At 50.7% G+C, this 16204-nt stretch overlaps 1 protein-coding gene across 1 annotated transcript; it reads right to left on the bottom strand.

The window, feature by feature from the left end:
* Positions 1-1319: 1319 nt before the first annotated feature.
* Positions 1320-5695, bottom strand: SELENOW (selenoprotein W). Its single transcript, XM_081031111.1, has 6 exons — positions 5561-5695; positions 4155-4179; positions 3995-4048; positions 3736-3810; positions 3533-3631; positions 1320-1708 (listed from the first exon to the last, which is right to left on the bottom strand). Exons 1-5 carry the CDS (start codon positions 5605-5607, stop codon positions 3551-3553), a joined length of 282 nt encoding a protein of 93 aa, XP_080887237.1. The 5' UTR covers positions 5608-5695; the 3' UTR covers positions 1320-1708; positions 3533-3550.
* Between the last annotated feature and the right edge of the window lie 10509 nt (positions 5696-16204).

The following is a 16204-nucleotide window of genomic DNA, read 5'->3' as shown; positions in this document are numbered from 1 at the left end:
CAGCTGTGGTCGTGAAATGTCAAAATGCAATTCTAAAATCATAAACTGGTTGAGGTTTGTTTGTACAGAAGCAGGACAAAAGTGGCTCGGATCGCATCGCTCTTAGTCTTGCCCACGTGAAATACTAAGGCGTGGAACTGTGAGACTTCTAGTCTGAAATGTCGCTGGGATAGCTGGTGTTGCATTAGCTGATTTCACCGCAGAGATGGTATCCGAGCACTCCGTCCTCGGCATGGGTGGCCCTAGCAGCTGACCCACAACAGTGACATGATGTGATGGCTGATGACTAGGTCCTCCTTAAACTTCATCAGGATGACATTTCTTGATCTTGCTAGAAGGGGCTAATCAAACCCAACCAACCCCTAATTTAGCTGTCAAGGGCTAAAGCCACTTCCAGGATCCAAGTCCCCTCGACATTGGGTTCAGCCACGTGACTTGCTGAAACAGCAGATGGCCAGCTCACAGTAATGTGCACAAAGGCTTGAAGAGCCACTATTGATTTTATCACAGTGAGAACACATCCCACAAGCCTAGTGGTCCCAGGAGGCCTCGTGCAGACAGCGAGTGCTCACTGACTCGGGATACTGCCTGGCTTGTCCAGTCTCTAGCCCTGGAGACTCTCAAGATGCCACTTCTGCCTTATTGTTGGTAGAATCACCAGGCCAGCTGGCGGCAAAGAGATGCCCCCACTCTCCATGGGAACAGTGTTGCTATGGGATGAATTGAGTCCCCTCCTTCAAACTTATATTGAAACACGAACCACCAAAACTCAGAATGTGACGAGACAGGATCTTTCAAGGGGTAATTCAATCAAATGAGGCCATCAAAGTGGGCCCTACTCCAATCTGACTGGTGTCCCGTAAGAGGAAAAAATTTGGACAAACACTTGTCACCAGGGTGCATATGCAGAGACCAAGTGAGGTGACCATCTATAAGCCAAGCAGAGGCCTCAAGAAACCAAACCGACCGACACCTTGATCTCAGACTTCCAGGCTCCAGAATTGTGTGAAAGTAAATGTCTGTTGTGTGAGCCACTTCATCTATGATATTTTGTTTTGGCAGCCGGAACAGACTAATACAAGTGGCAGAGACTTTGTGGTCACAGCAAAATTTACTTGAACAAATGATCTGGGAGTCTAGGTCTCATTTAAATTCATGTCACCACTGAGTGTTTCCAAATGCATAACCTCAGAGCTGCTATAAAGTGCTTATTAATTAGCAAGGCGCCTGGCATGAGAGCTCAGTATCTGGTGACTGGTTTCCTGGAGCTGGGGGGAGGGGCGGTTTCCAGGGGTAAAATGGACACGCAGACACAGGCACACTTTGTTAAACTCATCCAATATTTATTGAATTGTGAAGTGTTGCAAACATGGCTGAAATCTGAGACACACTCATCTGGATCCTTCTCTTGGCTCCCCCTTGAAAAGGAAGCCTGGAGCAGGATCACCCCAAAGCTCAGAGGGGAGACAGGGAGACAAAGGGGAGTAGAGGGTGATGGTGAAAGGTAGGGAGAGGAAAGAGCAGGTCCAGTGTGCACAGCTGGATTACTGGGAGACACACACACACACACAGGCAAAGACCAGAGTTGTTGCTCTCTGCCCCGCCGACAGCTGCAAAGACATCAGGGAAAGACCTGGCCTCCATGAGACATTTTAGTCCATCCCATCATGAAGCATCTGCCGAGAGGGGCTGGGCCAAGGTCACTGGACTGCAGAGAGAAGAGGTGGGGAAGGGCGTCAGCTTGCATGCAGAGAGGCCGGGTTGGGGCCTACGATTAAGGGAAGAGCAGTAAAGAAGTGGGAGAAATGCAATCCCAGGGAGAAACCGAGGCACAAAGAAAGGGGGAATGCCCATGAGGGGAAAAGTCTAACCCAACAAGGCAAGCAAGGTGGGTCAAGATTGAATTCTCACTTGAGTCTGTAGTGAGAAACTGATGAGGAAAATGAGGCCCCTACTGTAGAAGACTGATGGGTGGCCCCCAGCAGTCTTAGAGAAACCCTGATGCACATGCCCCCCGGGGAAGGTCAGTTTCCAGAGAAGCCATTACAATTGAAACTGGTTCCTTGGACACCCCCGGTCGGCCCACTCCAGGCCCACTTAGAGCTCGTTACCAACTGATTAGGTAGCACTCACCTCACCCAAAGAGGGGTCTGCCTTTGGCCCTAGCTAATTGGGAGTAACCGCGAAGCCCTTAGAATATCCTGCCTGGAAAGAATGTCTTGGTTTACCTGGAGTCTGGGGACACAGCCGCTCATCTATGCTAACAATGTGATAGATGGTGGCGCCCTGGCCCAGAGGTAGCAGCTCCTGATCTCCAAAGGGGCTGGAGACTAAAGTCAGCCACACCGGCAGTCAGCCACACCTATGGGACCGACCCCCAATAAAAACCCTGGACACCAAGGCTCGGTGGCCTTCCCCTGTTGGCAATACTCTGTGCGTGTTGTTGCATACCACTGCTGGGAGGATTAGGTGCGATCCATGCGACTTCACTGGGAGACACAACCGGAAGCTAACACCTGGTCTCTCTGCCCCATGCACCTCTTCCCTTCACGCTAATAAACCATGACCATGGGTAGAAGAGCTGTGCCGAGTTCTATAAGTCCTAGCGAGTCACCGAACCCGAGGGTAGTCTTGGGCACCTCTGAAATTGCACTCACAAAACATGCAAAGTAGAATCACTCTTCTCTCTCCTTTCTCTTGTATCAATCCCATTTGCGCTTCTGTTGGGTGAAATCATTCACTAATGGCACTCTTTAGAATCCAAGTAAACCTCGTGCTGATTTAAGGAAATGCCTCTGAGTTACGGACAGTTTGGCAGCAGCAAATGGTGTGTTTATACGAGTGATGGGTTCCATTTGAGTCATTAATAACTCAAGTCCCACGAGGGTGGGACCTCCACCCCCACCCTCCTTACAGCAACACTGTCCACGATTTATTCAGCTCCCACTGCTTTGGAATTACACAATTCTTGATTTTTCCTTTAGTTTGGGGAGACTCACTTCATTTCAGACCCACACACGAGGCAAGACACTTGTATTTTTGCATTGCATTAACTGAAATTTGCATGTCCAAATTCACACTGAACGTGACCTCGTTCTGTTCTAGCAAAGCACTCTAAGAAATGGAACTTGAGTTTAAAGCATTTGAGAACCAGTTTTCTGGTGCAAAGCATGCTGTGGGCTGGTATCGGGGTGCACAGTACACGGGGATAAGATACTTAGTTCCAGAACCCTGTGCAGCGGGAGCTGGCACTCAAGTTTGGAGGGTGGTATACAGTGCTTCTAGGCTCTTGAGGGTCAGGAGCCAGAACTCGGTGCCCAGGTCTAGAACAGGTTGGGTTTGGGGCTCCTCAGGAACATATTGGCTTGAAATCAGGCTCAGAAGGTGCTAAAAAGCAGTTCTACAATCCTGAGACTAATATGGAAATTGCCCCTTGTTCTGGAGTGAATTGGACTGGAAATGAGCACTTAGGTTCGGAGTGCATTAGGAACTAGGAATCAATTCTAGGGTTTAGGGGCTGGGCCCTCCTCACCTCTGCCTTCAGGACACATTAGTCCTGAGCCAAGGCAGCTTTGATGGCAGCCACCAGCTTCAGAAACTTGCTTTCTGTGTCCACGTAGCCATCGCCTCTCTGGGGATGAGAGAAACAGGGAAAGAGTGAGCTGGGACCAAGATAGCAGCTCCAACCCCACCCCCTGCTAGCCCCAAACCAAGGGGAGATGGAGAGAGACATACCTTCTTGGAGTGAACCAACTTTCCTGCTACCATCACTTCAAAGAACCCAGTAACCTGGGGAGTCCCCTCGCCACACTAGGGAGAAGAAGACACATTGAAGGGGCTGAGATGCTTTCATGGGGACACTCACCCTTCCCCAGGGAACAGAGAATGTGGGTAGAGGGTGGGGCTGACCCACACCATCCCCACTGCCATCCATGGATAAACAATGTGACGCATGTGATTCCCACCCTCCGTGTCCCCAGTCCCCAAGACTCACAATGTCCAGGCGTCCGGGAAACTCATCTTCTAACTTCTTCTTGAGCTGAAGATACTGAAAAGGAGGGTGGGAGGGCAAAACAGGGGTCAAGAAAGGCCAAGCCAGCTAGCCCTCCTCCCCCATCTTCCAGGGACACCTCTTGGCTGGCGGCTCTGCTTACCTTGGGCTTGTAGCCTCAAGCGCCACTGGTGGGAGAAGAGTCCAAGAAGGTAGGGCCAGGAAGAGAGAGGGTGGGCATGCAGGGAGAGGCAGACACCCGGCAGAGATGGAGGGAAAACAGGAGGGGAGCCAGTAAGAAATTAAGGACAGTGATGATAAAATCAAGGAGCAGACAGACACCCTCAAGAGAGAGAAAAGACACATGCCCAGTAACATGGGGAGGCAGGGACACAGGAAGGAGGACAGCCACACAAGGAAACACAACACAGAGCAAGAGACCGGAGACAGAGGTGGGGTGCAGAAAAAGGGGGCGACAAGGAGACCACAAGTATGAGACAGAGAAGTGGGTTAGCAAGAGAACTGCAGAAACAGCACCCATCCATTCCCCTGGCCCACCCCGCACCCATGCACCCACCCACAGCCGTGGGGGAATCTGATTCCCAAGGCCCTCCCAGTCCTGAGGAAATCAAACACCTCTCCAGCTCCCATTAGACTAATTTGGGACTGGAGTCTGGTGCACAGGCCTCTGGGGTGGGCAAAATGTCACTCTACCCTCTGCTTCAGCAGGGGGGCATTTCTAACACTGTGACAGATCTGGGCCTTTCAAAAACCCCAGCTGCCCCGGTGGGCATTTCACAAATATGACAGCCAGCGGGCCCAGACTCAAGTTACCCGTGACCTGCAGTCTGCACCTCAAGATCAAGCTAAGATCCCCTTCCCTCAAGCGATTTCTGGGAGGGAAAATTCACTGAACATGTATTTACACGCCAACACAGCACTAGGTGTCAGGAAATAAAACAGTCAACAAGAAAAAGTCCCCTGCCTTCCTGCGGCTTTTTCACTAGCAGGGACATTAGCTCAAAAGTGGGAAACACGGACACACAGCACTCCATCCCCGGCAACTCTTAGGATCGCACTCTCCCCTTCTACAGAGGGGGAAACTGAGCCAGAAAAGGACTACGTTTAGTAGCGAGGGGCAACCACTGGATTCATTCCTTTCCAAATCTTCCCCGGAATATTCTCGAACTTTCTCGACTCTCGGTCCCCACCCCGCGCTTGTTCATGATACTGGGGAAAGGGACACCAGGCGTGGGCGGAGGCTCCTCTCCCATCCCCAATGTGACCCCACCCGCTCCCCGGGAGCTCGGAGGCTTCAAATGGCCACACCCGTGTCTCAGGCCTGCCGTTTGTACCCTGAGTCATCTAGAAGGTCACAAACTGGGGAGCGGGATCCGCGCTCTCTATTCCTCGCCCCCTCCCACGTCCACGCCACCCACACGGGAGTCCCCGTTCTCGTGGGGGGTCCCCACGGGTCCTGCCCCCGATGCCCCCACCCCCAGCGCCCACCGCCCCGCTCCATCCGTACGGAGGACGGGTCCAGGCGGGGCCTTCTGGAGTCGTGCTTACCAATAAACGACTCGCACCGCGAGAGCCATAACTCGGGGTCGCTGCATCCGCGACAGCGCGGACACACGACGACCCTGCCCGCGGACGCGTGGAGTCTGCGCCCCGGTGGAAACGCCCACATCCAAGACGGCCCTCGGCGTGCCACGGCGCGAACCAACGCCGGGGGGGGGTCGGCAGGAGGAAGTGTCCACAGCAGGATACTAGGAGCCCCCGAGCCCGCCAGCCCGAGTCCCCCGCCCGAGGCTCCCCTACTGCCCTTGGTGAGCCAGGGAGCGTCCCGACAGAGGGAGAACTCGGGAGAAGCCCTGCGAGTCCTCTCCCGATAGATCCCCCTCCGGGTCGGAATGGTACAGCCTCGTGGGGCGGGGTTCAGGGCTGGAAACAAAATTGCTAAGGAGACTGGTCGTTGCACTGTGTGGGCTGGGAGGGGGCGGCTCTTGGGCCCTTCTCCTCCGGGCGGGTCGGAAAAATTAGGGGCACGCAGGGGCGGGCTCGAGGGTGCCAGTGAGCGTGCCCGGTCCCCCAGCCGCCTTATTAAGGCCTAGCTGCTGGACGCTGCGCCGCCTCATCGCCATTTGCAGTTCCCCCTTTTGAGCCTTCCAACTCTCTCGAGGCTAAGGGTTCATGGAAAGTGCTGGACGCTGGCAGCTGAGTTAAGGAGTTAGGGCGCAGACGTTTCTCTGAGCCTCAGTTTCCCCGTCTGGAAGATGGGTGTGCTGGCCTTCAGGAACTGTCCTGCCTACTTACCTGCAGTCCCAGCTGTGGAGATACAGAGAAAACAAAATAGACAAAGTTCTTGTCCTCCTGGGAATGGTTTGGTGGGTGGGGTTAAGTTATAGGAAGCAACATGAAAAGAATACTTCCCTCCTGGGGTTAATGTGAGCATCAAATAAGTTCATCCACACAGAAAGAACTAGAAGGTAAAGCGTCTGGCACATGGGGACAGCTCAATAAAGATGAGCTCTGTCCGAGGTTTTCCTGCCCCACATCTCAGGACAGGTGGCAGACAAGGTGCAAGTCCCACTCCATCTCTGTTGCTGGTTGTGTGACCTCTGATCCTGGCGGTCTTGGGAGGATATGATGAGTCTGTGCTGGAGAACACTTTAATGCAGCATCCTTATAAATAGAGATCTTCCAGTGGTTTCCAGGGCCCTCAGGACAAAACCCCAAACCTTAGCACCATCTGCCCTACCTGGTCCCTTCTTGACCCTTAGTGCCCCAGCCACACGGAACCACTGCAATCTCCTCAGGGACTCATCCACTTTCCTGCCTCTGGGCCTTTGCACATGCTGTGTCTACACCGTCCTGCTGTGTGATTCCTGCTTATTCTCCAGGCATCAGCTCCAACATATTCTAGGGAAATCTTTGTCTTCAGTGGAAAACTGCCTTCTCTAAATTACGTCAGTATTTGTGTTCTACGCTGTTGTCACAAAATATTTACTATAAACTGAGTGGCTGAAACCACAGAAATTTATCTCACAGTTCTAGAAAGCTGAACTCCAAGATCAAGGTGTCAGCAGGATTGGTTCCATCTAGGAAAGAATCTGTTCCATACTTCTCTCCTAGCTTCTGGTGGTTTCCTGACAACTTTCCACGTTCCTTGGCGAGTAGAAGCATCACCCCAATCTCTGCCTTCATCTTCACATGGTGTTCCCCCTGTGTGCATGTCTGTGTCCAAATTTCCCTGTTTCAAAAGGACACCAGTCGTGTCAGATGACCGGTATGACCTCACCTTAACTCATTACCCTATTTCTAAATAAGGCCACATTCTGAGGTCCTAGGAGTTAGAAATTCAACATAAGAATTTTGGGTGGGACAATTCAACCTGTAACATCATTCAGAGTTATCTAGTTCTATGGGATCTATTTTAAAATTCCGTAAGTTGTAGATAAGTGATAGCAGTGCAAAAATGATTCTCTACAGACACTCAAATGAATTCTGTCTGGCAAAGGGACAATCCTCTCCCACTGTCGTAGTCTGTTTGAGCTGCTATAACAAAATGCCACAGTGTGGGTGGCTTATAAACAACAGAAATTGATTGGTCACAGGTCTGGAGGCTGGAAATCCAAGATCAAGGTGCCAGCCTCATCAGGTGAGGGCTCTCTGCGGCTCACAGCCGGGCACCTCGCTGTGTCCTCACGTGGTGAAAGGGATGAGGGATCAATCTGAGGCTCTATGACAGCGCTTATCCCGTTGATGAGGGGTCCACTCTCGTGATTTAAGCACCTCCCAAGGCCCCACCTCCTAATACCATCACCTTTGGGGATTAGGATTTCAACACATGAATTTGGGGAGACGCAAACATTCAGACCATAGGATCTCCCAATGTTTTGCCTCCATTTGCACATTCATTTCAATACTCCTGCTCTATAAATGTGTCTGTCCTTTGATCTCTTTTGAACTGGTGTTAATGCCTCACAAAGATTGTCAAGCGTTTAACACGCATTCGCTCTTAGATCTGTATGCGTCATGATTTTCCCTTTTGTTCCAAAAATGGTAACAATACCGTCCTCAAGGAAGGCCTCCCCAAGCCTCTCGGACTGGGTCAGGGTCCCTTCTGGGCTCCCCCATCATTACCCCAAACACTGGTAGTCACACACAGGTCTTTGCCCCCACAGATGTTCCCAGCATACCCAGCAAGTGGTCAGGCGCAGGGCAGAAGCTCAAAGGATGTTTTGTTGACCAGCTTAAGGCTGAGAATTTGCCAGGAGCCTCCGAGAAAAAAGACACCCCCTTTTGCCACTGAGAACAAAGGGGTCTCTGTCGTCTAGATGTAGGGGAGGCTGGAGGAATTAGTAATGACTTTTGGGCTGGAACTCTCTCTCTCTCTCTCTCTCTCACACACACACACATACACACACACACACACAGAGACCAATGCTTACACACAAGTGCTCACCCTCACCTGGCTACACTATTGCACATCCAGACAAAGCACAACCCAGTCAGAGACACAACAACATAACACTCACCTCTATTCTGCCACACACTGACACAAAAGCACACCAGGCTCTCAATATACAACAGCCTAGCCAGAGCCACAACATTCACTCATGCAAATGCACAACACACAATGTCAGCCACCTCCATCTGGCCAACATGGTGGGACACCGTTGTACCCCAGGCAAACAATAGCACAACACACACACACACACACACGCACCCAGCTAGGGGCAGGACAGCTCACCCGGAGATCCAAGCTTACAGGGATACACGATTACAAAGCAGACACTGCAGAACTTTGTCACAGGCATTGATACTCAAAAGCACAGCTGCATGCACAGATGTGATCACTGATGCCCATCAGCATGCCCCCCCACAGCAGCACGCAGCAATCAAGGTGCCAGCCTCGACACACAGCTGCACAATCATACAGTAACAATATAACATACCTTCATTCCAAGGACAAGACACGCACTGTGATTATACAACCACATTGCTATGCTTGGAGGCAGACGCTGGCACACAACAGTGCAGCTACACACACACACACACACCTTTGGCATTCTGCATATCTTACTTATTACCATTTTTTGATGCCGCTAGCATGTGCACTCTGTGTTTTTCTATTTTGTCCCCCTTCCTGGTATGTGCCCAGCTTCTAAAGCAGTGAGTGGCATGTGGCAGGCAGTCAGTGAATACTTGTCAGATAAATGCACCTTTAAGAAAATATTTGGTTTATTGTTGAGTCCCTTATCAGCTACCAGTGTGAACATCACTAATTTTCACAAAAACCATCTTTAAAATAACATACCATTTATTAGAACGTTCACAAACATTCAAAACAATTGAATCTTGTAAAAGCCCTATGAGAAACGGGAAAGCAGTCATTCATCAGTGCCAGGAGAATTCTTATCTTCTTCTCACTGCTTATCTCTTTCCAGACAAGTCCCAGGCGTTTAGAATTCAGGCAAGTTGGGGTGGGGTGAGGGGGCGTCATTTCCTTCCAGACTAGCCCTTGGCTGATAAGAAGCCGATTTGCATCCTTAAAGGGGAAAGGCATATTTCTGATTTTCAAATAGGGCATATAGGCTCTTCTTCCACTGGCGACAGATTTGTTCAAAGACCACCCAAGTTCCCATCAGGCCTCTTCCGTTTACACGGGGCATACTGTGCTACGAACAGGTGCATGAGTGTCGGTGGCATGGATCTGGTGGGACCTATTCTGGTGAATATGGTATCTGAAGGAACTAGGGCAAGTATTTGGGTGCAGGCTACACTGAGGAATACGTTACCTGCAGGAGCCTTGGATTGTTCAGTGGTGCTGGTGACAGGAGTATTTACTCAGATTTCACCTCCTCAGTGAGACCTTCCCTGACTGTCCCCTTTTGTTTTTTCAATTTGCTTTTTCTTACACAGTGAAGCTCACAAATCTTAGGTGTACAACTCGGTGAATTTTTCGTATGTATAACGCCATTTAAACATCTCCCAGGTCAAAATATAGATCACTTCATCCTCCCTGTCAATTCCCCCCCAAAGGGCACAACTATCCTGACCTATATCACCGTACATTAGCTTGGCCTGTTTTACAACTTCGTAGACACAGAATCACAAACATGCACTCTTTATGTCTGGATGGATGGGTGGATGCGTGCGTGGATAAGTGGATGGATGGATGGAGCCATGATGGATAAATGGGGTGGAATGATGCCTGCCAGCTCTTAGGGGTTCTGGGTAAGGCCTCAGCCTGGCAATGGAGGAAGGCTCAGGGTGGTAGGGTGGGGGCGTGGGGGAATCAGGGGTGAGGCCTGACACCCCTTGCCCCAGCAGAGTGACAAGGACCTGTAGTGCAGCTGTCTTCGCCATTGCCTTGCCCCCACTGTGCCCTGCACACGCCCCTCACGGGCAGGGACCCCTGTCCGTTGTACCCTCCCACTGGCCCTCACCCTTCAACTCTCCCCCACCTGTCAGATCCGGGGGCCCCCTGCCCGCCCGCACTCCCCCTCCACCAGGCCGAGGTCCTGGTCCAAGCCCGACCGACCGGACCGGCGTTGTAATCAGTGCGATGTATTATATTACATCAAGTGCCATCCACTGCGTCAGACCCTCAAACCCTAACCCGCAGCCCCCAGGCCCTCAGAGGCCCCTCTGGGCCGGCCTAGGGAGGCGTCTCCTCGGATCTCCCTCCACCCGGTCTAGCCTTTACCCCGCCTGCTGCAGTGTGGCCCTTCGATGGGTCCTGAGTGGAGGTGAACTGGGAGTTACGGGGGCGCGGGAACCTCCCAGGCCGGCGGGTTCCTGGTCGCGGGCTCTCGGCGCCCCCTGGCGGCCACTGTCTCTCTCGCAGATGTATCCGCTTCCCCTTGAACGTGGGAGACACTCCATTTGACTGTCTACATCCGGAACGTTCATGTTCGTGCAGGATGCCAGGCGGCGCCACGAGACCGCTCTCCACACGGTCACCAGAGGGTACCCTCCGGACACCCGGGGTAGTTATCAGCAGTCCATCCCCTGACGCGATCTCCTGCCCACCCTTCCTCTCTCCTGGGGGTAATTCCAACCTTGTGGGTTGCAGGGGTGGGGTTGGGGGGTTGGGGGTTGCGGGAGTGGGTCATTCACCTCCCTGGTCTGCCCCACCCCCTTCTGGGCGCTTCTGCTGTATCCCCTTTGCTGCCCCCCTTGCGTCAACCCTCCCTCTCACATGCCTGTCTTTGGTCTACACTCCGCTCCTAGTACCCACTCCCACTGCTTCAGATGCCCCAGAACCACGCGCTGACCACCCCAGTCTCTCCCTGGCCAGTCCCCTGATCTCCAACTCCCGTGTCCAGCCACTTCCCTTACCTCACCATGGCAAGCCTCATAGGCAGCTCAGGCTTAATCCTGCCAAAACCCAATCCGAATTTCTCTGCCCCAAACCCGCTCTCACTTGAGGTGTCCCCATCTCAGGTGACCTGTTTTTAACTCATGCCTCCTTCACTCACTCAGTTTCCATTCATTCTCTGTCTCCCTCTTCATCTCCCCACCAGCCAGGAAGGTGTGAGAACTTTACTTTCTGGAACTTGTGTTCCCCAAACCATCTGTGCCCCATCTCAGTATCGGGAATCTCCATCCATCCAAATGTTCTGCCCAGAAACCTCCCTGGTGTCATCTCTGATCTCCCCCCTCAACCCCACCGCCCTCTCACACACACACGCACAGCCTCTCAGCCAGTCTGTGCTTTCCACCTTCAAAACTGTCCAGAATCTGACCATTTCTCACCTCCACTGATTCCACCCTTGGTCCAGCACCGCCATCTCCCGCCTGGACTACGGCAGCTGCTTTCTTGCTGGGCTCCTCACTTACTCTCCTGCCCCCTATTGCCTGTTCCTCGTTCACGGCCAGAGGGACTCTCTGCTCACATGGTCCCCATGATGCTGCACCATCTAGTCCCAGTTTGTCATAGGCCTCACCTCCCATACTCTCTTCTTGGTTCCCTGGGCTGCAGGCGAGTGCTTCCCAACCCCAGGGACTTTGCACTGGCTATTCTCTCCACCTGAAAATGTCTTCCCTGTGATAGCCACATGGCTGCCTCCCTCATTTTATTCCAGTCTCTGCTCAAATGTCAACTACCAGGAGGGGACTCCGTAATTTGGTTTAGTACCTGGGTGGGTGAGGGGACGTGGGGACAAACTGCAGGACTATTTCAAAGGGAGAAGGCACATGACGTGGGTGGAATCTCAAGTCAGGGCAAGTCACTCCCCTTCTCTGTGCTTCAGGTTCGTCAGCGGGTAAAAAGGGGATTACAATAGCAGTTATCTCACTGGGACCAGAACAAGACCTGGGACAGAGACAGTGACCGCTTTCTACAAATGGAATAAATGTTAATGATTTAAATGACATTGTCTTTAAAGGAAAGGGAGGAATCCCTGATGTTGCCAGGTTTCTGGCCTGGCGGACTTATGTGAGTGTCATGCCAGAGTTTGGCCAAAGGATTTTAGGTCATCAGTCAACCCCACCCCCCAAACATGTGGGGCAAGTAAAGCACAAAGGGATGGAGGCTCCTATCTTGTTCATGAAAGGCTGGGCTCTCTAAGTGTAACAGAAAGTTCTGGCTGGACCCTGACTCTACGCAAGTCTGTGTGGTCTGAGCTAAATCCCTTGTCTTCTCTGGGCCACCATCGCTTCTGCAGGCAGACAGACACTGCCAAAATGGCAACTTTTCACAGTGGTTTAGTTTCATTCCGACCTCGGAAAGCTCTTAGATTTAAAAATGTTTTTCCTGAATGTAAAAGCAGGGCATGGTAGTCGTGGGGAAGGATTGGAACTTAAATAGAAACCACTCCAGGTGTTTTGAACAGGAAGGGATTTAATATGGAAAATGGGTGCTTACAAAATCATGGGCAGTAGACTCTGGCGTGGGCCCTCAGGACTGAGACTCAGGACGAGCACAGAACCCATCCACTCAGCTGCCGCTGGCACCGCTGAGTTCAAGAATACCCAGTCCTGGCTGTGACCCTGGATCTCTTCTGTCATCCACGTTCCTGGAGGGAGTCTAACTGCTGAAACCTGTTCTGTGGCCAGAATCCAGCCGCAAGGGCATTTGGGAAATGCAGTGGCTGCTCCAGCCTCTGCTGCGAGGAGGGTGGGTGGAGGTTAGCCAGGCCCACCTAGTGGCCGGGGGCAAGATGGGGAAGAGACAGAAAAGCAGATGTAAGGAAGAGGTTAACAATCCACCATCATTCACCGTCTGAGTGCGGTTCCTCTTAACTCCAGTGTAACCTTCCCAGGTACCTTCTCTGCCTATGTGTTTATACACTTTTAAACTAGTCAGGGTTCTACTGTATGTCATTTCCCCCATTGAACAGTTCCCTGAGACAGAGCATAACTATTTCCCCAGACTATTAAAATAGTTTCCAAAAGCTGACTTTTTAAAATGGTGGTGAAATATCCCAAGTGCAGACACCCCTCTTGTAAATGTCCATCTCTTATTGTTCTGCATTTGGACAGTTTCTGTTTCTGATCTTCCAAATAGCACAGTGGCAGACATCTTTCCATACATCAAGGAATCTGTCCATAATTTTTTTCCATAATTTTTTAAAAAGTTTTCTCCATTATAAACAAGTTGGAGAAGGTGGAAGAAATCCCCCCAACTGAGACCTTGGGCACGGGGTCAGTTTGATGAGCCCCCGAGTGGACAGCGGCAGATCCTGTTTGCTTTTTTTCCATGAAGCATCAGAACATAAACACTTCCCGCTTCTCACACGTGCGTCCCACCCCTGGGTTAGTGGCTGCAGAGGCCTTCCTTCCCCAAGTGGCCAGGCCTGCCTCCGTCCATTACCACGTTTCCTTCCATTCTACATAGCATTCTGCCGGACCTGCCTATGCATTATGCTTTTCCCCAAATTTCCGGCCACTTCCTTAGGGCACATTCCCAAGAGTGCAATCAGTGGGCCAAAAGGTAAAAGTCTTTGTAAGGGGTGTCTTTGGCACAGATTTCAAGTTTCCACACTTTTTTTTGAAAGCCATTTTCATTTTTTTCCTAACATTGTTTTAACAGCAAACACTCTAGAGCTTATTGTGCCAGGTCCTGCTCCATGTGCTTTTATGTGCAGACTAATCCTTGTGATAACCTAGTGAGTAGGCACTGTCATTATGTCCATTTTGCAGATGGGGACCCTGAAGCACAGAGCGGGTGAATAATTTTCACAAGGTCACACAGCTAGTATGTGAATGAGTTGGGATTTGAAGTCAGGATGCTGGCTCCCAGGTTCATGCTCTTAACAATTCTAGGCTGCTGCCCAGAGATGGCCTCCATCTTTTTAACAGCCAAGTCACGCTCATTCTGCAGTATACGTGTCACCATTTATTCAGTCCTTACCCAACTGGTGGGCAGTCTAATTTTACATCACCATCAGAGGCAGATCCATGTTTTGTGGTGCCTGGAGCTGTACAATTTGGGGGACCAGCTTTAGGAAAAATGTTACAAATTCAAAAGGAAGTGTAGGGCCTTAAAAGGAACAAGCACAAGTGGCCGAAACTTAAGGCCCATTAGCATCACTAGAGCTCCATGTGCCATTTCCCAATAATTATGAGGAAAACCTTTACGCACTAGAAGTTTCCACATACCCCACCACCCAGATTCTACTCTTCACATCTCACTGTACTTGTTTTTCCATGCATCTGGGCACCTGCCCACCCCCCCATCCGCCAAGTAATCCCTATTGTTTTCTGCATGTCAAAGGAAGTTGCAGGCGGCAGTTCAGCTTGCAAATCACTTAAATAGAGTTCAGCATCTAAGTCTTTTTTTGTAAAACTCAAGACGTGAAATGTAATTGTCGTGCAATAAAACACACGTGCCTTTGCCACAGAACCGTTTTTTTGCACACATGGGAACAGACGCATTTCCCAAGGCAATAAAACAGCATGAATTTCCTGAGAACTCTGCCTAATGTCCAGGCTGCAGAATATGCCCATGGGCAGCCGTGACCATCCCACCCCATCCACGTATTTGTTGGATGCTCTGATGGCCATCTCTGGGCATTAAGTTTCCTCCTCTCCTCCAGCAGGTTCTGTCAGACTCACTCCCCAGGATGAATTTAATGGGTCAGAGACCAAGGCTCTAGCTCTTGAGCAGACACCGAGTGGCTTTTATTTTCACCTCAACCTACCATCCCCTACCCAGTGCACCCTCCACTCTGAGCTGTTTTCTTGTCTGCACAATATTTCTTTTTATTTTTAAAATGGGAGACAGAGAGGAATAGTTCCTTAGGTCATGTTTTACAGGTTGGTGGAGAGAGGCTCTGACGTTATTCTCTCCCTTCATCCGTTCCTTTTATAAATTACTTGCTCTATTTTTAGAAACATCTTTTCCTGGAGAAACCTTCCCAAAGGCCGCAATAAAAAATTCAGAGACTAACAGAAAACTAAAAACACTGAACACTTCTGACGAAAGATACCCTCTACAAAGACAAGAGGACTAGCCTGGGAGAAATGTTATCATGTATGACCGACTTCAGATCCATAATAAATAAAGAGTGACTACAAGTAAACAAGAAAATGCCAAATAGCCCAGGAGAATGGTCAAAAGGTTTGACCCTGCAGAGAAGAAACTGCCAGGGATCATATGAAGAGATGCTTGACCTCCCTGGTGAGCAGGCACAAAACGCAGTGAGATCAGACAGCAAGGAAGCTGAGAAAACAAGTGGGCTCCTACGCCACCAGAGGATAAAAGCCTTGGTGGCCTACACAGAGAACTTGGCTGAGTCCATTCAAAGATCCCTTAGGCAGACTTTTCCCTTTAGCCCAGAGATTCACTTCCAGGTTCTTGTCATACAGACACAAGTGAAATGGCACGTGTCATTCCAGTGTCATCAGGAGGGGCAATATGGGCCTGGTTGTGTGAAACTGACACTCGTCTAGCAGAAGTCTATGTAGCTGTGAAAAAGAATGAGGACGCACCATGTGCAAGATACCGAAAGCTAAGATGCACTAAAATGGAAGTTAGAAACCACGTGCGGTACTACTCCTGCCAAGACACAGAAAAATAAAAAACAATTCTATTTTCACATCGACGTGTAATTAAATAGCACCACATGGAACATAACAGTATCCCTCATCCCAAACTGCAGTGACAGCCACCTCTGCAGAGAAGTGGGTTTGAATGGACAGCAAAGGATCAAGGGTGAGTCATGGTTTTTGGGTATCTTTATGCAACGTGTCAATGAC

The sequence above is a fragment of the Rhinolophus hipposideros genome, assembly GCF_964194185.1.
Source record: "Rhinolophus hipposideros genome assembly, chromosome: 21".
Taxonomy (NCBI): Eukaryota; Metazoa; Chordata; class Mammalia; order Chiroptera; family Rhinolophidae; genus Rhinolophus; species Rhinolophus hipposideros.
The sequence above is the reverse complement of the archived record's forward strand: the minus strand, read 5'-3'. Positions and strand labels throughout refer to the sequence as shown.